Here is a 27922-nt window from a genome sequence, read left to right as displayed (position 1 = left end):
AAGTTTGAATAAAGAAATAGTTCAAAAGTTAAACTACCTTTCCTCTGACATTTTAAGCTTTTGTTATTATAATTAATTCTCTTAGAAGTAATGTAAGTTATGATACATTCTTTTTCATTCTGATCTAAATGACAGCCCTTAAGCCAATACTGCACTGCCTTGTTGTTGCTTTATTGTAAGACTTGAAATCAGTGAGAGTAAGTCTTCCAACTTTGTTCTTCTTTCTCAGAATTGTTTTAATATTCTATATCTTTTGATTGTCCATTTATATTTAAGAATCAGACTGTTAGTTTCTATTAAAAAGTCTTTTGGGATTTCAATTGTTCTTGCACATATTGTATCTATCTTTAAGTTTTGATGCTATTGTAAATTGATTGTTTTAAAATTTCATTGTATAATTGTTTATTGTTAGTGTGTAAAATATAATTTTTTTAGTATATTGACCATATATCCTGTGACATTGCTTAAATTACAGTTGGTCATTAGGGAAACATTATATAATCACATTGAGATGTTACTAATCATCAATTACAATGATTAAATTTAAAAGGCCAGAAAAACCAAGTGATGATTAGGATGTGACACAGTTAGAATATACAAACATTGCTAGTGGTTTTTCAAAGGAGCCATTGTGAAAAACAATTTGGCAGTTTTTATAAAGTTAAGCATATTTTCACTATACAACCCAGCAATCCCACTCTGGGTATGTATCCCTTGGGTACATACCCACACAGATACTCATCATACTAAATAGTTGTAGCAGCTTTATTTATAATAGTCCCAAATGGGAAGCAAGCCAAATGTTCATCAGCTAGTGCCTGGACAAACAAATTGTGGTACATCCATACAATGCATATTACTTTGGAAAATCTAAATGATGGAAAAGTTCAGTAAACTTGAAAAGGAAGTTCCTTACTTTGTGCATTTATATGAGAACAGACAGGATAAGAAAACAAGCTGAGATTAGGTACCTCATCATTCACTCAAAGAAACATAAACAATAAACAAATTACATTTGCCAGAAAATGTCATAGCATTACTGGAGTTTCAGCTCTATCTGATGCTCAAAGAAAGGGCACAGTTAGGCATCAGAGTTATAATTAGCATAAATGGTTCTAAGACATAAACAGAATGATAAAGTTTATCTTCTGAACTTGTAGTCTTTTTCTTAATTTCCTTTCTTTAAAAAAAATGTATTATGCTAGATATTGTGTTAGGCAGTTTTGTATATATTTTTTTAACCCTGTGAAATAGGTTGTACTATTACCATTTTGGATCTGAGAAAATAGGCATAAAATGGTATAATGCTTGCTTAAGTTCATTTCACAAAGCTTGTAAGTGACACTTGAATGTTGGTTTCCTGATGCCAAGTTCATTGCTTTTACTTCTCAGTCCCTCTCCTCTATCCATGACTTCAGCTGTTCTCATACAGTCCTTAGTCCTTTAGCTATCCCAGGACTCAGGTGGGACATTCTGCTCTTCCTTTGTATGTATTTTTGTATACTAATTAAGTGTTGTCTTCTCACCCTCAAGCAAAGTTCCTTTTCACTGAAAGTGGAAAAGCTCAATTATGCAGCAAAAGGAAGTGACCTTGTTAGATCATGAAAGTATGTCTAAATCCCATATGAAGACTGATTCATAAAACTTTTCAGGAAATATTTACAGTTAAAAGGTGCTGATTATCTCCATTGCTTTGTAATGGAGATTGAAAAGGATCTGTGCTTATATTTCAAACTTGCTGTTTTACTTCAGAAAGTTTGCTGCCCTTTTAATTCTTCCTGTATTACCTGCAACTGTTACCATATGAGAACATATCCCAGCAGCTAGAGGAGTGGAAAGTGGTCAACAGAATTCAGTGTTATTTACTACTCCTAAAGAGTTACAGTTTTAGTGTTTTTCACTGTTGTCCAAGTTTAACTTTGTAAACTTTGGGTTTTTTTTTTTTTCAGGGTAATGCAAACCTGGATATCCAGAATGTAAATCAACAGTCGGCCCTACATCTTGCTGTGGAACGACAACACACGCAGATTGTTAGGGTAAAGTGTTTACTCACGTGAATCTTACTTTATAGTGGTATTGTATTTTAACCAGATTTCTAGAATGTTTTGAAAATTAAACGTATTGTTAGATTTCTCAAGAAGCATATAGTTATATGTAAATGTTATGATTTTAGACTCTTTTATATCAGCTTCATTTATAGTAGGGAAAAACTTAAAATTCTGATACTCAAAATTTTTATACTTTTGTTGCCTGATTTGTGAATTCCCAGAATATTAAATCAGAGAATTTCAAAATAACATATAAATTAGTTTTTAAAAAGGGCACTCCCTCTTGTTCTGGCTGGTGTAGCTCAGTGAGTTGGAGCGTTGTCCAGTAAACTGAAAGGTCATGGGTTCAGTTCCTGGTCAGGGCACATGCCTAGGTTGTGGGTTTGGTCCCTGGTTGGGACATGTCTGGAAAGCAACCTGATCATTGTTTCTTTCTCACATCAGTGTTTTTCTCTTTCTCTCCCTCCCTTCCCCTCTCTTTCAAATCAATAAGCATGTCCTTGGATGAGGATTTTTTAAAAAGTACATTACCTCTTAATATATAATTGAGACTGAACTGTAATTAAAAGCTTTGGCTGGACATTGGCTGACAGATTCCAAAGAAGCTGAAATAAATGTATTTTACTAATCTGGTGATTCCAGACAAAATATTTGAAAGATTATCTGTTTTAATTTTTTGATAGAGCAGTGATTCTTAAAATTTGGCCACTGAACCCACAGCATCAGCATCCCTTGTGACCTTAGTAGAAAATAGAAAAGTAAATTCTTGGGCCTCACCTCAGACCAAACAAATCTGAACTTCCAGGGGTGGGCATTAGCAGTGATCTGTTTTAACAAGCCTTCCAGATTATTTTGATACACATTCAAATTTGAGAAACACTTCTCTGGAATGATATTCTGTGTTACCTTTTTGTAATGAAGTAAAACCAGGTAAACAAATAACAATTTGCCAGAACAGTTAAGACTATATGTCTGAGATTGGGTCTGTGTACTTTGGTAGCATTTGTAGAAAGGATTAAGAAAACTGTCAAAGTACCATAAGCAAAGTGTTGCTCTGGCCAGTGTGGCTCAGTTGGTTGGAGCATTGTCCCATACACGGAAATGTTGCAGGTTCAATTCCCAGTGAGGGCACATACCTAGGTTGCGGGTTTCATCCCTGGTTGGGGCATGTATGGGAGGTAACCAGTCAATGTTTCTCACATCAAAGTTTCTCTCTCTTCCTTCCTCTCTCTCTAAAAAGCAATGGGAAAATGTCCTTGGGTGAGGATTAAAAAGAAAAACAAGCACCATAAGCAACGTCTTAAATAAAGTTATATTTACTACTTAAAAATATCTATTGAAATACATCAGTTCTAAATTTTGTTGTAGTTTAGCAAACTTCACATTTATTGTCCTTTAAAATCCTTCTTTCTAAAAATTCTTGATTTATCTTTGATATTTGGACTTCCCTTATGTGTATACACTTGGACAAAATTGAGCAAAGATAATGGAATGAAAAATAACTTCTCCTTGTTTGTTTAAATAATAGAAGAATTTTGAACATTATGGGTTGGTCCTTTTGTAAGTAAAGTATTCCACCTCACATGTTTGAAATTAGGAAAAAACATCTTAATTTTCCCCCAGTTACCTTGATCTTACAGTCAATGAATTAAACAATACATTGGTTCTCATTTCCTTCTGTTTTCTTTAATTCAGTATATTTGAATAACTAGAAGTCATCACTATTTGTAAGGAGCCACAGGGCTGTTAGAGTAGTAGCAAGCAAATACTTAGGAATTATTAGCTTTAGTGGCAGCCCCTTCAGGTAGGTAGGCTCTCTGAGTTATTTTATATATGTTGTAATTTCTTGTGGGTGAGGATACTTTAGCAAAATGAGATGTCTTTCTCTTTTAGCTTTTGGTCCGAGCAGGTGCTAAATTAGATATTCAGGATAAGGATGGGGATACTCCTTTGCATGAAGCTCTGAGGCACCATACCTTATCTCAGCTACGTCAGCTGCAAGATATGCAAGATGTGGGAAAGGTTGATGCTGCCTGGGAGCCATCCAAAAACACAGTGAGTAAAGATAATTTTTATTTCAGTACCACTGGAAGTCATTTTCCTATTGACTACTGATATGGAACATCATTCAGTGCAAGATCTTATGTTTATGGCTGATTTAGCTTGTATCTGATAAAATATTTTATCAGAGCTATATATGTAGAAATTTAATTTATGCACTAAATACTAGTCAGAGCTAACTATATTGCTTCACATTCTTCCTAGAAGTTGCTTGGTTCTTCTTTTTTAACTTTAGCTCTTCAAATAGATGTATTGTGGTATTTGTTGTGGTTTAGTTTGCATTTCCCTAGTGACCAGTGATATTGAATGCCTATTCATGGGCTTTTTTGCCACCCATGTCTGTTTGGTGAATGTTTGTTCATACTATTATTCATTATTTTGTTGAGTGTTTTCTTAGTATTGAGTTTCGAGAGTTGTTATAAAATCTGAATGCAAGTTCTTTATTAGATATGTGATATTATGCACATGTTTTCTCACAGCCTGTGGCTTGTCTGCATTCTTTAAACAGTGTTTTAAGAGCAGAAGCTCTTAACATTTGAGTAACTATTTTTTCATCGTTTCTCAGTTTCTTGTGTTCAATCTGAGAAATCTTTGCCAAACTCAAAGTTAATAAGATTTTCTTCTGTTTTGTACTAAAAGTCTATAATGTTTTAACTGTTATTTTTAGGTCTGTGATTCATTTTGAATTATATATATATATATATATATATATATATATATATATATAATTCAGAGCTAACTATATTGCTTCACATTCTGCACTCATTCTATATATATATATATATACATATATATATATATATGTATATATATAAAATTCATTTTTTTCTGCTTGTGGATATCCAGTAATTCAGTACTATTTGTGGAAAAGAGTATCTTTTTATACTCAATCACCTGTTGTATGCTTATCCAAAATCATTTATCTATATTTGTGAAGCCTTTGTGGATCTGATACTCTGTTCTGTTGATATGTCTTTAGCTATTGATTTATGTCTTTAGCTATGTGATGGCAACCTGCTGACTTGATTACTGTAGCTTTATAATAAATGTTGAAGTCAGATATACAAATCCTCTCACTTTCTTCTTCTCCAGAGTTGTTCGTTCTAAGTCTTTCACCTTTCCATATGAATTTTAGAATTGTTTTTAAGAGTGTAAAGGGGTTCTAAGACCAAAGTGTTTGAGAATTGCTGCCTTTTTATATGACCATGGGTAAATTCTCTAACTCCAGTTTGCATCATATTTTCTTAATTTAAAATGAGGGGAAGGGAGTAACTACCTTTGTAAGGTTGTGAAGATTGTATTAATTTATTCATGGGGAAAGTGCTTGAAATAGTTCTTGGTTTATAGTAGAGACTCCATGAATGTTAACAGTTATTCTGACCATTTTCAGGTAAGATGTTTGAATCGATAGTTCAGATTATCTCAGAACCTGATTTGTCTCATTCTCCATTTCTTGGTTCAACTCCTAGGTATTGGCTCTTTCTCACTTATCTCTCCCCTCATTGTTTTGAGTTGGTTGCTAGCAGCTCAGGAACCAAATTGAATAGAAGGGAAAGTACTGTTTCATTAATACCTCAATCAGAAACCCTGTTCTTGAGTTTTATTGACCTTAATTGGCCTGATTTAGGTTGTGTGTCATCCCTGAACTAATCACACAGGCTGATATCTGACTGGTTTGAGCCATCATTGATTCACCTCTGAAAGTGGAGTATGCCAGTCCTCAAACTATATGCCTGAGCAAATCAGGACTACAGAGGAAGGGAATAGATGTGAGGACTGCAATTTATAAAAGTCCACCATAACTGTGTAGTTTGTAAGTTCTTACCAGACATGCATTTTTATGTATCATTCATACATACATCCATATATACATATACATTATATATGTATATATACAAGGTGTGGCAAAGTAGATTTACAGTTCATGTGGAAGATAATACAATAATTACTACATAATAATACAATAGTAAACTCTGTGTTTGACATACAACTCTAAACCTATTTTTGCCCCACTGTATATTTGGTGCTATGAATTGATAAGTTTCCTAAAGGGAAAATAATGACTCTTTTTCATTTAATTTCAGTTAATAATGGGACTTGGTACCCAAGGGGCAGAGAAGAAGAGTGCAGCATCTATTGCCTGTTTCTTGGCTGCTAATGGTGCTGACCTTAGCATTCGAAATAAGAAGGGTCAATCACCGCTTGATCTCTGTCCTGATCCAAGTCTCTGCAAAGCACTGGCAAAGTGTCACAAAGAAAAAGTCAGGTTAGTGTTATTTATCATCATGAAACTTAATATTCTATACATAAAGTATCATGTGGTTTCAAAATGGAATATTTGAATACTTGAAAATGGCTTTGCTCTTCCTCTTTTTTCCTTTTTATTTTTTAAAATTAAACTTATTGGGGTGACATTGGTTAATAAAATTATGTAAGTTTCAAGTGTAAATTCTGTAATACATCATGCTCTTCCTCTGTTTTTGGTGACCCTTTCTTTCTTAAAAATTTTCCTATAGAGAGCATGTTTCACTTCATGTTGTATTCTGTACATTATTAAATATAATGCTTTATTTACAATAAGTTCTAAGAAACTTTTCTAAGTCAGTCTGATCTTCTAGTACTCCTTTATGTTAGAGGGATTTATCTATAAGTAAAGGTCTCAGTAGTGAAATGGCTGTGATTAATGTTACGTATATTTAAGACTTTAATAGACTCTTCCAAAAAAACGCACTTAACTTGCTCTCCAACAACTCACATAAACTCTTAATAGTCAAGCAGCCTGCACAGTACCTGATAGGCACTCAGTAAGTATCAGTGAAGAATTGAAAAAGTGAACACGTGTATGAACCAATTCCTGATTGGGAGTTTTTTTGCTAAAAGTAATCATTTCATTTGTGCCGCCTTTTCTAAATGTAAAATGTGACTGATTTAAATTATGATATAACTAAATTTCTTATTATGAAAAATAGACTCGTAAAAGGTACATCTTTTTAGTATTTCACCCAAATGATGCTGTACAACTGTAATTGCCCTTTGTACCTGGTTCTTGTCATTGAACATTTCAGTAGTTGTACCTTGACCTTTATGCTCTCTTGCCTCTCTTATAATTTGTATAGTGGTGAAAAGACATCTCTTTGGAATCTGTGCATAGAGCTGTGTTATAGGGATATATAATGAGTTATATACATTTCTTCAAGTGTATCCTTTAAGGAGCATGAAATTCTACAAAATGACAGAATGCATCTAAAATATATAGAGATGCGAGATATATAGTTAGTTTACTACAGTAATAACTTTAATGCAGGGGTCTAAGATGAAACTACTTTGTGTGTGTGTGTGTGCATGCACACATGTGAATGTCCACACACATGTTCTGCAGTTTTCTGAATATTGTAGTAGAAACAGGATATCCCTTTCCTATAGCTATAGTTGGTCATATATATGTATTTCTGTGTCTTGTATCTTTATGGATGTATTCTGTCTTCCTATAATAGAATTTTAGCTCCCAAAGGATACCCTTAAATAAATGTCAGAACAGCTGCTGCAATGACATATTTTCCAAAGGGTCCTGTCAGTTGTGGACTCTGATGATGCTTCATTTTATCCTGTCTGTAGTTAGGGTAACTAACATGGACTGTAGTTAGGATTTTTTTTTTACTTCTATGACTTTCTCAACTGGTTCTATATAGGTAAAAAAGTTCTGTGTGAAACTGTTTTTGTTAAAATTTTTAACTAGTGTTTTTTATTTTTTGCTAGAAAATTCACCCTTTCCCATTGGATGGGGACTTGTTCAATTTGTAATTTGAATAGTACTATAAATACATAAAGATGCAGTGCTGTACATAAATAGAAAAATATAATATGCATTATTTCATATACAGATATTAAACTTAATTTTTTAACATAACTAAAGCTGTTTTTATATATACTAGTGATGCTCTAGATGTTTTTAAAAACATCTTAATTATTGTATTTGTAATATAAATATTCTGATAGGCTTATTTTCTTTTATTAGTGGTCAAGTAGGTTCTCGAAGTCCTTCTATGATTAGTAATGATTCTGAAACCTTGGAAGAGTGTATGGTGTGCTCAGATATGAAGAGAGATACTCTTTTTGGCCCATGTGGACATATTGCCACTTGTTCTTTATGTTCTCCACGAGTCAAGAAATGCCTTATCTGTAAAGAACAAGTTCAGTCCAGGACAAAGGTAATATATTTTTAATACAGTTATTTTATCATTTTATGAAGATCTTTGAGACTACAATTAATGAAATAAAAGATTATATGATGCTCTGTGTCTATTTAATTTTGTTCTTCCTATTTTAAATACAGGAATGTATAATTTATATATTTATTCAGACCATTTATAAATTACCTTCTTTATATATAAACTATAGTAGTTAAAAATAAAAGTAATCTACTGTTTTGCTTTCAAAGCCCCTTATAGCCTAAAGTTGTATTTAATTCCACTTTGTATTCTGTCTACTTGTAAATTGCCCCTTTTTTTAGTGCATGGACTATTTTATATTTGCATGGACTATTTTGTATTGCATTTATCTTTGTAAAAGATTGGTCAATTTTTTTTTCTTTTTGTAGAAGGTTACACATTCTGGATTTAACTCTTTTATCATGGCACTAATTTGTTTCTCCATCCACTTATTTCCTGTAAACTAGAAGGTGATCTAATGGCTTGATTAGGGTCAGCTTAAACATTTTTGGCAAGAAAACTTCACACATGATGCTATTCATTTTGTTTAGTTTCCCAGGAGGCAAGTCAAGTTTGATTATCCTGCAATTAGATGGCCAAATTCTTATTCGCTCTGAACTTTCCATCTTGTCTGACTCTTTTGCTTTTTGACAAATATTATTCTTTCCTGGGTTACTGGTTTCATTCTTTTCCCGTGTAACTAGTGCGTTATCATAACTGTACAGTCGTATTCATTTTGATTTACTGAAATAATTTTCTTATTTTAGTTTTTCTGTGTGTATTTGTGTGTGCACATGTGTAAAGTGAGATTTAAGTTTCTCACAAGTGATTTCTCTCATGGTGAATAGCTTAAACCAAAAGCTGTATTGGTTTTCTTTGATTTCATTTATAAGGTTATACTTCTTTTTTCCCATTCTACTTTTTTTATTTTCATTTTTCTCTTGATGCCTCCTAAGCTATTCATTAACCTTTGTTAATTAGAGAGGAGCTGGCACTAATTCTCCTAATGAATTAGCTAGTGGTGACTTAAAGGGTGTTATCTTACCAGTGCTTCACATATTTTCATATATGGAACCTTCTAAGACTGAATGTGTTTTATGATCCAAATGAATATATCTTTGGTAATATTTTTGGAATAGGAAAAAGTACAAGGAAGTTATTTTGGATAGAAAATATTAGAGTATGTGTGTAGCTGCTTAATCTATTAGTAAAGGTGAGGAGGATGAGCTAACAGCACTGATTGTATGGTGGGCACTGTGTTGGCATTTTATATGCATTACCTATGAACCTTGCTTAATAAATAAATGTGGATTATTCTACTTGGCATTTATTATTTGATTTAATTTCCTGCTTACAAAGTAATAGTTTGGGAAAGAATCTGAAAGAATAAGAACCTAAGCCATTCTCTTGTTTTTAGACTGGTCTGTGTATTCTGCTATTGTGCTGGAAACTTTTTGTTACATTAAACCCTATTTCAACTGTATTTGAACAATGATTAAAATATAATAAAAAAACCCCTATTTCAACAAATCTTTACTGAGCACTTGTTTTGTAGGCAAGACATAGATGAGTATGGTAATTTCTTGCTAAAAATTTGTAATCTCTCAGCAAACTATGACTTAGGTTAAAAGTTACTTTGCTGTGTAGGATGTTGTAGGTACTTTATGACAGATGTAAAGTGAGTTCAGAGCCCCAGGATGTCAATAGCAGAGTCTCAGATATGGATTGTCTTCTAGTTCAACTCTAGCCTTTACATTTGGAAAAACTGAAGTTCCAAAAGTATGAATAGTTGGATCTTAGTGGAGTTCTCTTGACTCTTAAGTCTCTGTTCTTTTGTGTTATGATACACAGACAAAATGAAAAGCAATGTCTGCAAAGGAGGATTGGTAGAACAGGGAGGTGGAATGGAAGGAATATGCCATTATTTATTTTTTAGAGGAGTTCTGAATTCCAAGAATTAATAAGCTTTCAGTTTGTTTTTTAAACTGTGGAATTTTCAAACCTGTAGAAAAATACAAGAACTAACATACCCCACCAAGTAAATTTGCTAGATTGGTTTCAGAACCTTTAAAGATAAAGAAAGAGTGACCCCAAGTGGTTAAAGGATAATGTACATCTTCAGGGAAGATAAATTATAAAACTAGTGTTTGGAAGAAGGGAGAATAAACAAATTTAGTCTCGTCAGCAAATAAAGAAATACAAAATTAAAAATTATGAGTTATTATTAAGCATTCTTGTCAAATTAGTAAAAATAAAAAATTCTATTTAGGAAAGTGGGAAATAGATACTTTCTTAATACTGTGGGGGACTGAATAAATGGCTTCATGTTTTTGAGAGACCATCCTGACAATATACAGGGTCTCGCAGAACTAACGCCTACTTGAGGGTGGTTGGTAGGGTAATAATATGGGTGTAATTATTGACAGTTTTAATTTGAACATTTCACCTAAAATGTAATATGGTGTGCTTCAGTGTGATATTGTTATGTTACAGAATTACATGCTTATGATTTTGTAATAAAAACGGAGTGTTATTTCTGCTGGACCTTGTGTATACACAAACTTTTATAATAAACATGTTTTAATATAGTACTTCCATTCCAGGGACTACAATCAGGGAAAATTCCAGAAGAGAGGAAGAGTTATGTTTATAAAGTTTTTTTTCCAGTAATAGGGGATTGGGTAACTAAATTATTAGATCAAATTGTTAGATTATTTTAAATTGTTTATAAATGATTCAGATACATAGACAATTGCATTAGGAACCATTTAAAAAACCAGCACACCATTATATAGAGGGAGAAGAGAATTCTCACATGTTGAACAGAGATTTCATATTTGACATTGAACTAAACACATTACACATGACATTTAATTTTTTTCATTGTCACATTTTAATCTTTTATCGGCACTTAGCACTACAGTTCTTAAAATATTTACAGAAAGTGCTCCTTACATTATAGATGGCTGGATCAGTAAGAGTATCACCCTCCTCCCGTCCTTGCTCTTGGAACTTTTGTCCATGTCTCCAGTGGACTCTTTTACCCATTACTCCAGTTCTTCTTTTACCCATATTCTGCCTACTTTTCTGTGTAGTTTACTAGACAATCAGATAGATAGTTGACTGACACACCTTTGAAACTTAGCTGTGGTCCTTAGCCTTAGTTAGTCTAATGAGAGAGGAAAACCTTTATTGGGAGTTGTGAAAAATTAATGTACTTAGCTCAAGCTGTGGATCCCTTAGCCAGCCAATCTAGGGTCTTCGTATTTCTGCTCTTCACCCTGCAATTCTAGTGGTGTACTGCTTAGTGTTTGCATTTTGGGGGCTAGATTGCTACACTGAGGGTAACCATTCCTTTCATTGTAATCGGACCTTGAATAGGACCAAAACCTGGATATGTAATCCTAGAGTTAGAAAGAACTCCCCAGTCTTAGTTCTATGAACTGTAGTGTAGGAGACTGAAATTGTTTCTTTCATCTGTTTGGAATCAATTAGTCAAGTCAGAAACTTAACAGATATGCTAGACTTTTTCTTCACCATTCATTCCCCACATTTTATTAATTACTAAATCTTCTTAAATAGTTCTCAGAACTCTGTCTACTCTTCCCTGTTGCTATGTCTTAGTTCAGGTATGCCCTTACTGTCTCGTATTTAGAATTGTTCAAGGGTACACTTAAAAAAAGGACACTAACTCCTTTCCCTATATTCTAATTTACTCTTTAGAACTCTGTGAAGAAGCGTTGTTCATTAGCATTAAGGTATTAAAAAAGAAAGCTGTGGCTCAACAATGTTAGGTAATTTGTTAGCACTGGAGCCAGAATTAGAATCCAGGAATATAAATACCCTCATCAACCATGTCTTACGGCTTTCCACTATTACTACTATATAAATTCTCTGCACATAACGGTGTATGTTGGAAAGTCCATAGAGAGAGCATGCATGCAGTATTTGGTTGTTTAGGTGAAGTTATAGGTAAGTGGTAGCCATCATTTTGGACAGTAATATTAAATGACAAAATGTGGATAAATGAATTTGTTTCAGAAGGGAGAAGAATAGGTGGAAGATGGGCATGAAGCTAAGGGCAGTGGCGTGGTGGGGGTAAGAGAAGCCAGAGGTTAAGAAATAGTTACACACTCAAAAGTCAGATTAACCAATGAAGAGGAGGTAAAATTGAGGGCAGTTATGAGTAGCTTGTGGAAGACTTTAGAGATCAGGGAGAAATAATAGGCCAAAACATTGGGTTCCCACCAGTGTTGGAGAATTGACCATTTCTTGGAAAAGGGTAATGTTAGGTAGAGTTTCTTAGATATGGATAAACAGAAAAATCCCCCATGGGTTTTAGCAGTCTGGCTAATCTGGTTAGAATTTTATTAATATTAAAAATCTATCTTAATATTAATCATTTGTTCTTTAATTTTTCTCTCAAAAGTAATTTTTTAAGAAAGAAAATTGAAGTCTAGTCTGGTCCTCCTGACCTCAGAGGAAATGGAATTTTGCTGTATTTTTCTTTAGGATGGGTAGGGAGACTAAAGTGGAGATAGAACCTATTAAGCAACAAGAAAGTGAGAAACCGAGACAGTAGAGGATAGAGACGTATGTATTAAATTTCTCATGCCTAGAGTGTTTCCTTATAGAGGAAATAAGTACATTTGGATAGAAAGGAAACAGGGTTTTATCTGTCGATGTTCATGCTTATGCTGTGTAACTTCTTTTTTTGTAGATTGAAGAATGTGTGGTATGCTCGGACAAGAAAGCAGCTGTTCTTTTTCAACCATGTGGACACATGTGTGCTTGTGAAAGTAAGTAGCCTATAAAAAACTTCCTCAGTATTATTATAAAAATAGAAAGTGAAACAAAATAATTTTTTGATAACTCGTGAACAAAAATGTTGGTGGGCCTCTAGGATCTTCTGTTTCTTTCTCTCTACTAGAATTGTCACCTATTTTTTTCTTGGCTCCTGAGCGAGCCCTAGAAGGCTGATTATACTGTGTTCCACTAGGTTGAATTTTGATTTCATTTGTTTTAGCACAAAATGATCTCTTCTCACACACAATAGAAATTTATTTCTAAAAATGAATATTGAAAGGTTTTGTCTAGCCCTTTTTCACATAAAATTAGCTCATCTTCATTTGTCTTTACCTTAATATTGCTGCTTCTCTTGCATAATTTCCCCATTACTGAACCACCCACAGCAATAATTGGGGGTTAAAATTTTTAGTTTTCTTAACTGTTCTCAATTTAATCTCTTGTCAAGAAAGTGTATAGAGATCTTTCCTTTGTGAGGATAATTAAAGTTCAAGAGTTCTAAAATTTGTTTTTAGCCCTGGCTGGGTAGCCCAGCTGGGTGGAGCATTATCCCACACACCAAGAGGTTGGGGGTTTGATTCCTGGTCAGGGTACGTACCAAGGTTGTGGTTCCTGTCCCTGGTTGGGGCGTGTATGGGAGGCAGCCAATAGATATTTTTCTTTCACATCGATTTTTCTTTTTCTCTCTCCCTCTCTTTCTCTGTAAAATCAATAAACATATTTAAAAATTTTTTCATATATCCCCCTTGTTCTTTGCAAGTTTATATGTTGTTCAATATTAATATTCTCTTCCCTTTACATTTGTCAGTGAAGGATTTAAACAAGTTTAATAAGTTATACCTATTTAAATGGGCCTAAGGTAAAAGCATGGTGTCTCCTATTATAAAATTAGTCAATAAGTATTAGTTTTTAATATATCTGACATACAAATTGTATGATAGATAAATTTTACCAGCCTAGATTTGCTTTAGTCTTTTTTCATTCTTATAGCCATCTTGTCAACTAAAGAAAGGATGGAGGTTTTCTACTTTACCATCCTGCTACAAGTAACTGTTTCTGTTTACCAAGGACTGGTGTGATACCTGTAACCTACTGGCTGGGTGCATGTAGAGAGAGAATTCTGTTTCAAGTTAGAAGAGCACAGGTCATTTAAATTTTCATAGGCAAGGGTTAACACATTTTTTCTGTAAAGGGTTGACTAATTATTTACAGTTTTGTGGGCCCTGTGGTTTCTGTAGTAACTCTTCAACTCTTTCCAACTGCTCAGCTCTGCCATTTTAGTATCAGAAGAACTGTAGACTATGTAAATGAATGGGTTGGACTATTTTCCACTAGAACTTTCTATACAAAAAATAGGCTCCTGGTTGGGGTTTGGCCTGCAGAACGTAGTTTATCTGAGTGTTAAATTTAAGTTGTAAGAATGAGCAGAGAAAGGCAACCCTCTTCTTATTCATGTTCTCTTTTGTAAGACGTGCCCTGTTGTTATTCTCTAGACTGTGCTAACCTGATGAAAAAGTGTGTGCAGTGTCGGGCAGTCGTTGAACGAAGAGTGCCTTTCATTATGTGTTGTGGAGGGAAAAGTTCAGAAGATGCCACCGATGATATCTGTAAGTGGATATTATGAAGCATTTCCTTTTGGGGGAACTTTCCTGAGCATCCCTTCTCATGTATGGTATACTGTGCTCTTGTAAAACATAAGGAATATGACTCGAATTTACAGAGGAACAGGTAGGGTTTTGCTCTTGTTACATTATAAGAAACCTGAAATATTTTTCTAGTTCATGATATGATTATAGAACTTTAAGCATTAGTTATTTAAGATACCTCCATTTGTGATACAAAGAATATTATTGTATTCTTGCTTACAGAATTTGCTGTCTACATTTAAGAAAAAATTCAGTGGATCTTGGGTGAACATCATAACATCATATTACAAATTATTTTTTCAGTTTATACAAGTATTAATTTAACCTACTTCCTATATCTAGCAGGTTTACCTAGAGCATTTGAGTATTTTATGCAATAATACAATTTGGGACAGAGTAACTAACTGTAGATAAACTGAAGTATAAGATAGTGAACAAGTGGAAAGATGAGAAGTAATTTATTTACCTTTAACCTTTTCAGTAGTACAACTGTGTGAAAATATTTTCATCTTTGCACTAGATCTAAGCTGGATGGCATCTTTGATTCCTTTAGTCTGTGTACAGATGAGGAAAACATGAGTGTATCTATTGCCCAGGGATTTTTGTCTTTATCACCAACAGAGCAGAAAAACATCCTAGGGATAGAATCTAGAGAGTAGGAAACGTGAAATAGAAATTTCCCTTCATTCAGTAGACCACTGATCATGGCCTTTCTTCCATGGAGTTTCTCATCTCAGATCACTGACAACAAGGAGAGCAGGAATAAATGAAGGAGGCTTGCTGCCACAATTAGTTAAAATGCTGTGTGGCTTATCTTCTTGGATTTGTACGGTGCAGGCACAGGGAAAACAAGATAAAATGTATTTGCCAAAGGAAGCAAGTAGAGCCTTGGAAAACCCGAAATTCTGGTTGTAGAGTGTTGTCTAGCTGTGTTAAATATAATTAATGCATGAACCGATTTCTTTTTGAAGATTGTAAATGAAGGAGTATGACATGAATGTCAGTACTTTTTTGTTGTCCACATTATTGTGGACAACAAAAAAGTATTTAAAGAAGATTCTAATAATAGTCTTTTGTTTTTAATAAGACAGTAGTAATTTTAGAAATAAGAAAAATCATTGTCGTATCTATATTATAGCAAGTGGAAATATCCCAGTGTTACAAAAGGACAAGGATAATACCAATGTCAATGCAGATGTGCAGAAGTTGCAGCAACAGTTACAGGACATTAAAGAGCAGGTAATGATGATTTCTTCATGATAAAAATGAGAGTGGCATTTCATATAATTTTATAAAACTACTGGTGTCTTCTGTAATAAGCATGGTTCATATTAATGTATCACTTGTAGTATTTGAATGTTTGCAATTAGGTAAAAGCTCATTAAAAGATATACTGTGGCACTTTCCAAAATAGGAAACACTCAAGTTACCAATAAACATGAAAAAATGTCAACCACGTTAGTAATCAAGAAATCAAAATTAAAACGACTATGAAGTACCTTTTGCTACCTACCAGCCTATATGAAAAGCTCAGTGTTAAAAACTGTTAGTGTTAATAAGTGTTTAGGCAGAAAATGTAGCTGCCATAATTCACAATGCTGGCAGGAATGTAAGTTAGTAAAAAACACATTGGAAAAATTTGTCATTGTTTAATAAAACTAAACAGGATATTTTGGGAAAGCAAACTTGGGAAAAAATCATACAGATGGCATTTAAAATTAAGAGTAGTGGTTTTCTTGGCTGAGATGTCTGGGGAGGAGGCATTAAGAGAAGTTTCTATAATACTGACAGTCCATTTCTTGATTTAACTATCAGTTACATTCATGTTATCAGTTTGTAAACTTTGATTAGGCTGTACACTTATGATTTGTACATATTTCTGTATAGGTAATGATACTTTAAACCCATACACACACAAACACACCATAAAGGAAAGATAAATGTAAAACTCAGCATAGTAGTTATCAGTGAGGAGTGGCTGGAAAGGATTGGGGAGGATGTGTAGAAGGGCTTTAAAAGGATATGTTCTGATTTTAAGCTGGGTAGTTGTCATATTGTTCTTTATATTTTATACATACCAACAGAAATGTTCTTCTGTCTACTCGATATTTAATAAAAACAACAACAAAATAAAATTAGCTAAAAGTAGGCATGTGGTAAGAAAGGCTTTTTCCCCCCAACCTCACTATTTGACCCAGTAATTATATCTGATTTAATTCAAAGGATTGAGCTGCAAAGGGTGTTATTTCTTCAGTAGGCAGTTGCATCAGTATTGCCATGCAGTGTTAGAGTCAACAACTTGTCCTTCTGTCTGAATTTGTAAGAATGGAACATAGTTTATAGATAGTGATGTAGGATAACTAATGACTCTTGTGATAACTAATTTAGAATTAAATGTATATATTTATTAGAAATTTAAACACCTCTCTGAAAAGATGAAAACTCTATGATTGGGCAAGCTTTTCTTCTGAAATCCAGCACGTAGTAATACTTGTTATATAGTCAATAAGTAAAGATATATATGGATTTACAAGTCATTAATATAGGAATATAAAAGTAGAAACATATATAGCTCATTCTAGTATAAAATAAAATGTTTTAAAATTTTTGAAGCTCTTTAGAACCTCAGTTCCTTTTCTATAGACACTTACAGAAAGCTAAAATTGATTTTTGAACACACTTTGTGAAAAGCATTGTGTCTCTTTGTGAATTCAAATTGTTTTTGTAATAAACAGTGACACCTTATATGGATCCTAAAAGAATAGTTCAGCTCTACCTTTATCTAAAGTTTACTATTCAGAGAAGTTTATTCTTCCTTAAATTATCTTTATTAACATATTTCATCAATAAAGTATTTAAATGCTTAAAACAAAATTCATTTTCTGTGCAATGATGGGATTTCTTGTAGGGACCCTTTAAAGTTACAAAGAGAAAGCATTTGAAAAACTCTCTCCTTTTTTTTTAATCTCTAATCTTTCTATTATTCTAATGTCTCTTTAATAGACAGTAATTGCTTGTGATCTTATGGATGTACTGGGTGACATTGGTTAGTAAATTATAGGTTTCATGCATACAGTTCTATAATACATCATACGTATATTGTATTATGTGTTCATCAGCCCCAGTCAGGTTTCCTTCCATCCCTATTTATTCTTCTTTTGCTGTGTTCTACCTCCCTTTCCCTTTGGTGATCACCATAGTGTTGCGTGTGTCTATGAGTTTTTTTATTTTTCTTTGCTTAATCCCTTCAACTTTTTCACCTACACCCCAACCCTTTTCCCCTCTGACGGTTGTTAGTTTGTTCTAAGTCTGTTTCTATTTTGTTTGTTTATTTTATTCGTTAGACTCCACCTATAATTGAAATCATATGGTACTTGTCTTTTTCTGATTTATTTTCCTTAGCATAATACTCCTCAGGCTTATCCATGGTGTCACAAAAAGTAAATCTCCTTCCTTTTTTATAGCCAAGTATTATTCCATTGTGTAAACGTACCACAGCTTTTTTTATCCACTCATCTACTGATTGACACTTGGGCTGCTTCCAAATCTTTGCTGTTGTAAATAATACACAATGAACGTAAGAGTGCATATAGTCTTTTGAATTAAGTATTTCAGGTGTCCTTGGATTTATTCCCAGAAGTGGAATTGCTAGGTTATATGGAAGTTCCATTTTTAATTTTTGAGGTAACTCCATACTGCTTTCCACAGTGTCTGCACCAATCTACATTCCCATCAACAGTGTACAAGGGTTCCCCTTTCTCCACATCATCGCTGACAGTTGTTATTTGTTTATTTCTTATGGACGCTTGTTTGTTCATTTATCAATGATAGCCATTCTGACAGGTGTGAAGTGATACCTGGTTGTAGTTTTAATTTGCATTTCTCTGATGATTAGTAACATTGAGTATCTTTTCATATGTCTGTTGATCCTCTGTTTATCTTCTTTGGAGAAGTGTCTATTCAAGTTTTTTGTCCATTTCTTGATTGGATTGTATTTTTTTTCGTGTTGAGTTTTATAAGTTCCATAAATTCCTTCTAAATTTTGGATAGTAAGCCCTTATTAGATGTATTGGTGAATATGTTCTCCTGTTCAGTGGGTTGTCTTTTCACTTTGTTGATGCAAAATATATATGAGTCACGTGACTCTAGTCCACTCTGCCCTCTCTCCATCAGAGACCAGAGTGAGTGGCTATGAAGGAAATTTTATGTATTAGCCCTTTAAGATAGTGCATATGTCCCTAGTGGACTCCCATCTCTTTTTGGTGGAAAGAAACCCTTCTATGTTTCACAGCCAGATGTCATGTGGGTGCCTCTTTCTGGCTCTGGTCCTCTGGGTCAGGGAGCCCAGTTTGGGGTTTAGGCCCCACGTTTTTTGGGAACTATCCTGTAGCTGAGATACCCCATAGGAGTGGGCCCAGCCCTTTTCACATCTCTGCCCTTTCTACCAGTCTTGCTGTGTCTTCTGAAACTCTTGGTTTTAAGATTCCTCTTTAGCTATCTACAGTTGATTATTCAGGATGATTGTTCTTAAATTTAGTTGTAATTCCAGTTTGGTCCTGGGAAGAGGTTAGTGCAGCATCCACCTGTTCCAGCACCATCCTGAAATCATGACCCCATTTTTTATATGCTTTGTTTTTCTACAATGATTTCTGGTATTGTCAAAGTTGTTAGCTATATTTTCATGTAGGCTTCAGGTCTTATTTATTAATCTAGATGGTCTCATTTAAATATTTCACTTATATATTATTTGGGAAAAGTGTAATTCAGAATAAATACTATAATACAGAGGTGGGCAAAAACAGATACAGTTCTTTGTATGGAAAATAATACAATAATAAATTAATAATAATATAAGAATAAACTCTTGTGTTTGACATATAACTGTAAGCCTACTTTTGCCTCACCCTGTATGTTTAGGTAAAAATGTTTTTATAAAATACAAAATGTAAAATGTGTTTTGTAAATGAATATGTGATTTCCAAGAGTGTTTCACAGAAGTATATCTGTCATACTTCTAAGTCATTTTTCTAAGTTCATGAAGTCAGATTTATTGATATGTAGCTAAGACTAATAGTTTTTCACTAAGGGGATATACATTGATAGTAATGCAGTGCAGCATAATGTTTAAAATCAAGAGCTCTGGGCCCATGTGACTTGAGTTCCTCTTATGGCTTACTCTGGGGAAGTCTTTAACCCCACTAAACCTCAGTTTCCTCTTTTTTAAAGTGGGAGTCATAATAGAACTGATATTGTATCATATCATAGTGCTTGGCATGTGTTCTTAGAGACATCTATATACTTTCTCCTTTCCCAGAAGGCCTGATGCATTGTGTTATTGTTATACAAGAACAGCATAGTACCTAAGAGTTGCGGAATCTGAATCAGACTGAATGGAGCTGTTTACATTAAATTCCCTGTTAGATTTTGGCATTTGCGTTTGTTTTATATAGTATTTTTTATACATTATTTGTTTTCTGTAGTACCTTTTATACTGTTCTGACAGTACAACCAATATTTATATTTTATAGAGGTGATATTTTAACTATTCAAAATTTTTTTAGAATTTAAGCAACAAAAGATTATTTGACTACAACAAAAGAAAATAATGTTACATAATTGTTATGCCTTCAAAATATAAAATGTCTCAGCTTTATTTTTTATCTCCCGTTCCAGACAATGTGCCCTGTGTGCTTGGACCGTCTAAAGAATATGATTTTCCTCTGTGGTCATGGAACGTGCCAGCTCTGTGGAGACCGAATGAGTGAATGTCCCATTTGTCGCAAGGCTATTGAACGAAGGATTCTTTTGTATTAACAAGAAACTCAGTGTGTTTTGTTAGCTAAGGTGTTTGGTCATGAGATCTTAGTAAGCTTTTAAGCTAGTTGGAAGTTGTAAATGAATTAATTTTTAATATTATAGTTTCTTTACTAGAGTATTATGAGACTGTAAATGTACCAGAACAAAAAACTCTAATACAAATAGTGGTTGAAGTCTTGTTTTTTTTTTTGTTTGTCTTGTTTTAATTTGAAATATGAAATCCATATACTCGATAGGTAATTTACTATTGGCTAAGGGGAAAAATCCTTTAAAAATCTTTTACAAATTTATTAGACTTTTGATACAGTGAGTTAACACAGGTACTCAGAAAAGTTAGGGCCACTGAGGCACTAAATGAAAGGGGCAAGTCAAACCATTGTCACATAAATCAAGGAAATATTGAAGAGAGACTTCTTTTTGAGATAAACAAAGTTATCCAAATGATTGTTTCTGAATTCTTAAATGGAAGCATAGCATGAGAGAATAATGACTTTGCATTAATCTTATTTTTCTAGATTTAAATGGCAAAGGAAACTTGAATCCAGTTGCCAGTTTCAAAATGACTGGTAGACATGAAAAGGAAAAATAAAATATAATGAGGAACTGAAGGGAAGAAAATTATTCAGTCACAGAGTACCTATTAAATGACTATTAATAGTTGCCTTTCTTACATTAATTTATACACTGTTTTGTGTAGCCAGCCTTTAAAAAAAATGCCTGTGAAAAGTGTACCTCAGTTTTCCCTGTGTTTACTTATCCAGCTTTGATCTGCCTGGTGAAATGGCAATCCCCTAATTGGCCTCTGAGGTTCGATTCAGCTTTTCTAATATACTGAATAGTGGTACCCCAGTGATCTGAGGAGGATAATGCACTGTCTGGCATCCGCAGTCCTTTCTTCTCCATATCTATTAATTCTGACAGTGATTCTGGTTCTAGGCCTGGCTTCTATTCTCTCTCAGATAGTAAGGCTTACTATAAAGAAAACAGTCTCTCTCTCTCTGTAGGCCAGGATGTGATTTAAACTGCCAACAATATCCAAGACGTAGTAAATAGCCTAAGAATGAATACTTACTTACTTTAGAAAGAGCAACTAGGACATTTAGAGAGATGTGTCCAATTACCTGTAAATTTTTTTTAACTTAAACTTTGACTTTAAAGCATCTAATCATTTTCTCTCCTTTGAATGTGTAATCTTATCTAGGATGAATATACACATAAACAAGTGTTTTTGGTTCATTGCTGCTAGATCATTAAGATTATCAGCTATTTACAATAGTGTCTAGTATGTACTGTGTATAAATGTACTCCTAAGAGTAGTTATCTTACAGCTTTTTTCCCCCTTCAAATCTGATTCTTAAGTCAGTTTTTCTGTTACAACAACTTAACTCTGAAAGTACAAGGTCTCTAGGCCTCATAAAATATCATATTTCTGACTATTGAATGGCTGCTGCCATTATAGGTCCCTGTGAAAACAATGGTAGGCTTTGCTGGATGATTTTATAGTCTTGGTAATTCCATATCTGTGTTCAGTGGAGTCACATTATTTAGAATGATAAAATTTTTATAAATTTACATTTGAAAATTTATATTGACTCCACTCAGTTATCTAATAAAGGGCCATGGAGGCTATTTTTAAGCCATATTTTGAAGTTATGAAAAGAACATCTGACTGACAATATTCGCATAAAGAGACAAATAAACTATTTTCTTTCAGGTTTGAAAACAGTGGAAGTCCAGATTTTTCTTTTCTTTCATGCCCTAGATCACTCATCTCTGTTCCGTAGATCTGCTGGGAAGCAGGGAGCACCTGGCTGACTCTGCATAGTTTGGCCAGCCAGAGAATTTTATGGTCTGGATCTCTACTTAAAACCTTTTTATTTGTCTTCTGAGCTGCAGTGCTAAAATTTATACTCCTAACAGGCTATTTCATTTTCCAGACTTGTTTATTTCCACCATATTAAGGAAACAATAACTTAAAAACTTAACAGAAGTTACAAAGTCACTATAATTATAGTGTTATGCAATGGTGGATTTCCTCTATTTGTACCACTTCGAAATTTACTTAATGAATAGAAAATGTTTCTCTACTCACCTTTTCAAGCACCTGAAATTTTTTTAAATTTATTTTGGGACTGTGAGAGAGAATAAGATTAAGAACTTAATTGCTTAAGTGACTTTCCTCTAACTCTGTGAAACTGCTACCTCTTATTATATATGTCAGCAGTGCTTTCCCAAATAGGGATGTTTCCTCCTCCTCATCATGTCTTTATCTTATGCCTCAAAGAGCTTTTACTTTTCCTAGAATCAGTTAAAAAAGCAAAACTGACATACATTCATTAAAAAACATTGGGCTTCAGGGGATAGATCCATGACATTGAAAAAACAAAGAACAGCATCTTAACACATAGAGAATTTATCATGCAGCTGTATATTTGAAATAACCTGTAGACAAAAAGAAGGGATCCTAAGGTACTGATGGAATTTCTTAAGGTTTTATAAGAATAATTGTTAAGTAGCATTTGGACTCCCTCTTTCTCCTTACTCCTACCACATTTTCTTCTTTATTCTTCTAAGATTGTCAATTTTGTTACTGAAAACATACAACTTAACAAATGGTGGTGCTATTCTAATTGTTTTTCTTAATATGTATTTAATTTTGCTGGGAGCAAGAAAGTTATTCAAGAAAAAATCATTTTGTATTAGTATGGGAATATTATATTACGGAAGTGTTTAGCTGGCTGAATTATGCTTTTTATAGTTTTAAACATTGCAGTGAGGAATAAAATTAATTGATAATGTTGAAAATAACTTTCTTAAATTTATATCTGATGGTTTTAGCCTCTAAGACCATTTTAGCATATTGAAATGCATGTTGCTTAAGATTTGTCCAGTTCAAATTTCAAAGCTTCATTTTTACATGGTAGAAATATACCATTTAGTTATATTGCCCAATTACTGTTTTTTTGTTTATTATGAATTGTGGATCCTTTGGACTAGGAATTAAATTTATGAACTAAGAGAATTAGTGATGGGGTAGAATAGAGAGGAGAGTAGGGGGTTGCAGCAAGAAAGAAAGAAATATCAATGTTAAATTAGTGGGGACAAGGGGGATTGTGTAGATTTCATCAAAGCAGTAAGTAGAGAAAGTGTATTTAATTGAATAATAGAAAGGGTCTTTCAATCAGTTTTCAATGTAGTTTAATTGACAATTGCTTTGTAAACTATAGACTTTAATACCGCTTGCTTTAAAAAAAACCATAAGGAAAAGCACTTCTCAAAGTGTCTAAAATATTTTATAATAATAATTTGTATAAAAATTGAATTTTGGAATAGAATTTTTTGCATTTTTTTATTGTGGTGAGAACACATAACCTGCAATTTACCATCTTAACCAACTTTAGTGTACAGTTCAGTAGTGTTAAGTAAATTCACATTGTTGTGAAACAGATCAGATCTTGAAAAGTTGAAACTTGATACCCATTAAACAACAAGCCCCCCCCCATGTGGAATCAGATTTTGATGAAATATAAAAAGGAACACCTGAATTATCTTAACAGTTTGTGTTTGTGAAATCCAAAGTCATGGTAAACATCAAGTTCCTAAACTTGGAGGGTGACAGAATTTCTTCCTTTTCCCCTTAAAATTATCATTCATAATTGACTAGGTTTTAAATGTCTGTTAATTGGAAGGGTTTGTAAGTTCATTTTGAACCAGAGGGAAGAAACACATTTTAAACATTAGAATTAGTTTAGCTTTGAATTTGTACTCAATTGGGAACGTAAAAGATTATCACAAATTATGTGTGCCTTGTTGAAAATGTCAGTTTTCTTTAAGTTTAAATGTAACTGTTTCAAAATTTTTTTTCTCTCAAAAAGCATCCTAAGTTTATTTGCTTGACTATTATGATAGGAATGCTTACTGATATTACTTGATAATCATATATAGCCTTGGAGCTTTCACATATATATATAAAACTATAATCGTATTAATAATTACAGCTGTACTTCTTTAAAATATTAAATTTGAGGAAAAATTATTCAGTGCTGTCTCATGTGTATGTTGCTTTGCTACAATGAGGGGGAAACCCTTTAGATTGAGCCCCAGTTTACTGCTAAATGGTTAGTAGTGGGGGAAACTGGAGTGTTAAAATATAAACTAGATAGTGGAGCTGATGAATTAAAATTGTAGGTTGCTACATTAGCATTTCTGCCTCCTTTTCTATTAGAGTATTATTTTTTTCCAGCATTTATTAATGTTTGTGACTAAGGAGGAGATGGAAACCCAAGGCTAAAATTGAAATTTTTATTTTGTTGAGGATTTAAGCAGTAGGTTCAGGAAAGGTGACTTGCCACATCAATTTGGTGCCTAAATCCATAACTACAGTCTAATTGATATATCTAAAATGTGTAAGAAAGATGGTATTGCTGAATATTTTACTTTTTATGTACAGTCTCTTTGATTTTGTTTCATAGACATGACTTCTTTTCTCCAAAAAGCAAAATTATCTTTTAATTTTCTATAAAATAAACAAATATGCCACTTTGGCTGAAATCTAATTTCAGGAAGTTTGAAAGTTCTGTCTCAGGGCTTTTTAACAGTTTAAGCAATTGGTAGTTACATTTCAGAAGGTTCATCTACATAATTCTTCAGTGCCTTGAAAGAATTATTAACTTGGCAACACTAAAACTTTATAGAAGGCATAGTCTGCAGGTATGCACATGTTTTTAAGTTGTATTGCTTAAGCTTGCGTAATAGCGATACCGTGTGTGTGCTGGGTTTGGGTAATTCTTTAAAGGAAGTTTTCTAGAGTTGCACTTGATAGTTTTTTTAACTGATTATTTGTGGCCATGACACTTACCAGAAAAGTAATTCTACGTTAAGTCATTATGCAAAGTCATGTATAAGATGCTTCTCAGAAAAGGAGTTAGGGTTCAGTTTTCCATTTTAATATGAAATGAGGATCTGTTTGGTTAACCCAGATGGTCTTCCTCTCAGATGAAAAAGAGACCTTTTGTTCAAGTGATTTGGTTTTAAAGAAATTTGAGGGGTGGTAATGGAAATTACAAATTGCATGTTATTCTTTTGCTAGTATTACTGCTAGCCTTAGATTGAATCTACAAAATTGCTTTTAAGTTCCGTATATTTGTGTCATTCTAAATACAGTATATTCAGTCATAGAAGGCAATTTAATTGATTCAGCAGTGTTTTGCTTTGTACTTTTTCTGGTGGCTTTTAGCTTTCAGTTGATTAAATTTGAAGTCCTGTTTGTGAATATAGTTTTTGTATGGCAAATGATTCTTGCTTATTAGCTTTTTTTAAAAGGGTGCTTAGTAAGAGCTCAGCTTTTAAAAAATAAATGCAAACATTTACCATTAATAAAACCTATGATGTAATATTGTAATGCTTTCCTCTCATCTTTTGAAATTATTCTTCATAGACATACACATAAATTTTGATTCTTAAAGCATTTGAAAACAAATCTCAGCATATCAAATCTTTTATTATTAGGAAAAAAATTTTCATGTCTGAGAAACAAGGACATACATATCTAGTTCAATAAGATACAGGTGTCCATATCTGGAAGGCCAAAATTAACAATAATGTTTACATTTAAGGTACCTCTTATCTAATGGGCCAAAGAAGCTTCTCTTATTTTAACACCTCACACTCTTTCAGGATTAAGATATATTGTGAAAGTAGTCTAAATAGGATAAATTTGAAAGAAAATCAGTTAGGAAGAGTCAACTTTTTAAATAAAAAGATTGTTCCTATTCACACTCAGGTGTAGACTTCATTTTCGTGAGTACATTTTAAAGCAATGTACTAAATAAAGCCAAATAAATCTTGTGACTAAATTGGTAATTGAATGCTTTTAGGGTTACTTTATTTTCAAGTTAATAGAAGCACTTATTTGTGACGTTGCTAAGGGGTTGTCTAGTCGAGCTCAAAAGACTATGTATCTTGGATGTTTAAGAGGAAAACCATCTGAAGCAATTTTCTTACATTGTTTAATTGAGAAAACATGTATTTCAACTTCAAAATTGTGAATTTCTTTTTGGATAACCTCTAACTGTATTTTTCTTTTTCCATTGCTGTATAATTAGATTTGTGGGAATATTTTATTAAATTGAAACTCTGTATAGGTTTTAAAAATAAAACCATTTTAGAAAATCTGATTTATATATTTTTTATCATTAACAAGTATTCATCCTTCACAGAAGTTAAAATAGTTGTATAGTGTAGAAGGTCCCAAACTTACAAAGAAAACTTTTAAATTGTGTATTGCAGAGTAGTGATAGGAATTTGTAAGATAGTGCGAGAATGCATCTGAGATAAATTTGTTGCTGAAGGATGATCATTTGGTTAATAGTTTTCCCCTTTATTTTTTATTGAATTTATTGGAGTGACATTGGGTAATAAAATCACATAGGTTTCAGGTATACAGTTCTATGATCCTAGTTTTCCCCTTTATAACAAAGCTAGGTGATAAATTCATTTTTATTTTGGCAAGGATAAAAGAGATGATAAACCTGTAAGTATAAGGCAAGGCCAGGAACAGAGCCCAGCAAGATGACGATGATCTGTTGACGAGATGGTTAGTCCCTGCTGCCCTTGTACTAATGCTCTAGTCCAACAGTTTTCAACTGGTGTGCCGCAAGGAGTTTTAGAACATGACTATGTAGTCAGGGACACTGACCTCTTTTCCTTTAGATTGTCAAATACAAAAATATGACAACAGCCAGCACAATAACCGTCTGATGTGAATGAATCAAAATGATAACTTTTTTGTCAGAGGCAAAAACGTATTTTTTGGTGTGCTACGGTATTTTAGTAATTAGTGTATTTGTGCTGTGAGATGAAAAAGGTTGGAAGCCTCTGCTCTGATCAAATGTCATGCTTTAGCCCTGGCCAGGTGGTGGCTCAGTTGGTTGGAGCATTGTCCTGTACACAAGAAAGTTTGCAGGTTTGATCCTCAGTCAGGGCACATCCTGGATTGTGGGTTCAATCCCTGGTCAGGGCTCATGGGAGAGACAACTGATTGATGTTCTCTCTCACGTTGATGTTTCTCTCACTCTCCCTCCCGTCCCCTCTCTAAAATCAGTGAACATATTCTTGCGTGAGGATTTAAAAAAATGGCACGCTTTTTATACCAGGTTTTTGCAGTCTCAGATGTGGCAGCTGAGAGGCAGATTTTCAAGTCAATATAAATATTTATTATTTCTAATATATTTAAGAATATTACTCTCTCTTCTTATTTCCACAAAACCACTTAATGTCTTGAGTGGAGCACTATATAAAGTTTGGGAAAAACTTATCAAGGTGAAGCTAACTTTGA

The 27922-nt window shown here is 33.4% G+C and overlaps 1 protein-coding gene across 3 annotated transcripts in view; it reads left to right on the top strand.

The window, feature by feature from the left end:
• Positions 1-25979, top strand: part of MIB1 (mindbomb E3 ubiquitin protein ligase 1) — a 124865-nt gene extending 98886 nt beyond the window's left edge. For all 3 annotated transcript variants that reach the window (XM_036009221.1, XM_036009220.1, XM_028523921.2), the window contains 8 exons: positions 1950-2036; positions 3942-4103; positions 6194-6375; positions 8125-8317; positions 13038-13116; positions 14617-14730; positions 15908-16008; positions 20443-25979. In XM_036009221.1, coding sequence (XP_035865114.1) covers positions 1950-2036; positions 3942-4103; positions 6194-6375; positions 8125-8317; positions 13038-13116; positions 14617-14730; positions 15908-16008; positions 20443-20583 — 1059 coding nt within the window. In that variant the 3' untranslated portion in view covers positions 20584-25979. The remainder of the gene's footprint in view (positions 1-1949; positions 2037-3941; positions 4104-6193; positions 6376-8124; positions 8318-13037; positions 13117-14616; positions 14731-15907; positions 16009-20442) is intronic.
• Positions 25980-27922: the final 1943 nt, after the last annotated feature.

This window comes from Phyllostomus discolor, chromosome 9, assembly GCF_004126475.2.
Source record: "Phyllostomus discolor isolate MPI-MPIP mPhyDis1 chromosome 9, mPhyDis1.pri.v3, whole genome shotgun sequence".
Lineage (NCBI taxonomy): Eukaryota > Metazoa > Chordata > Mammalia > Chiroptera > Phyllostomidae > Phyllostomus > Phyllostomus discolor.
Note: the sequence above shows the minus strand (reverse complement) of the source record. Positions and strands in the feature narration are given on the sequence as shown.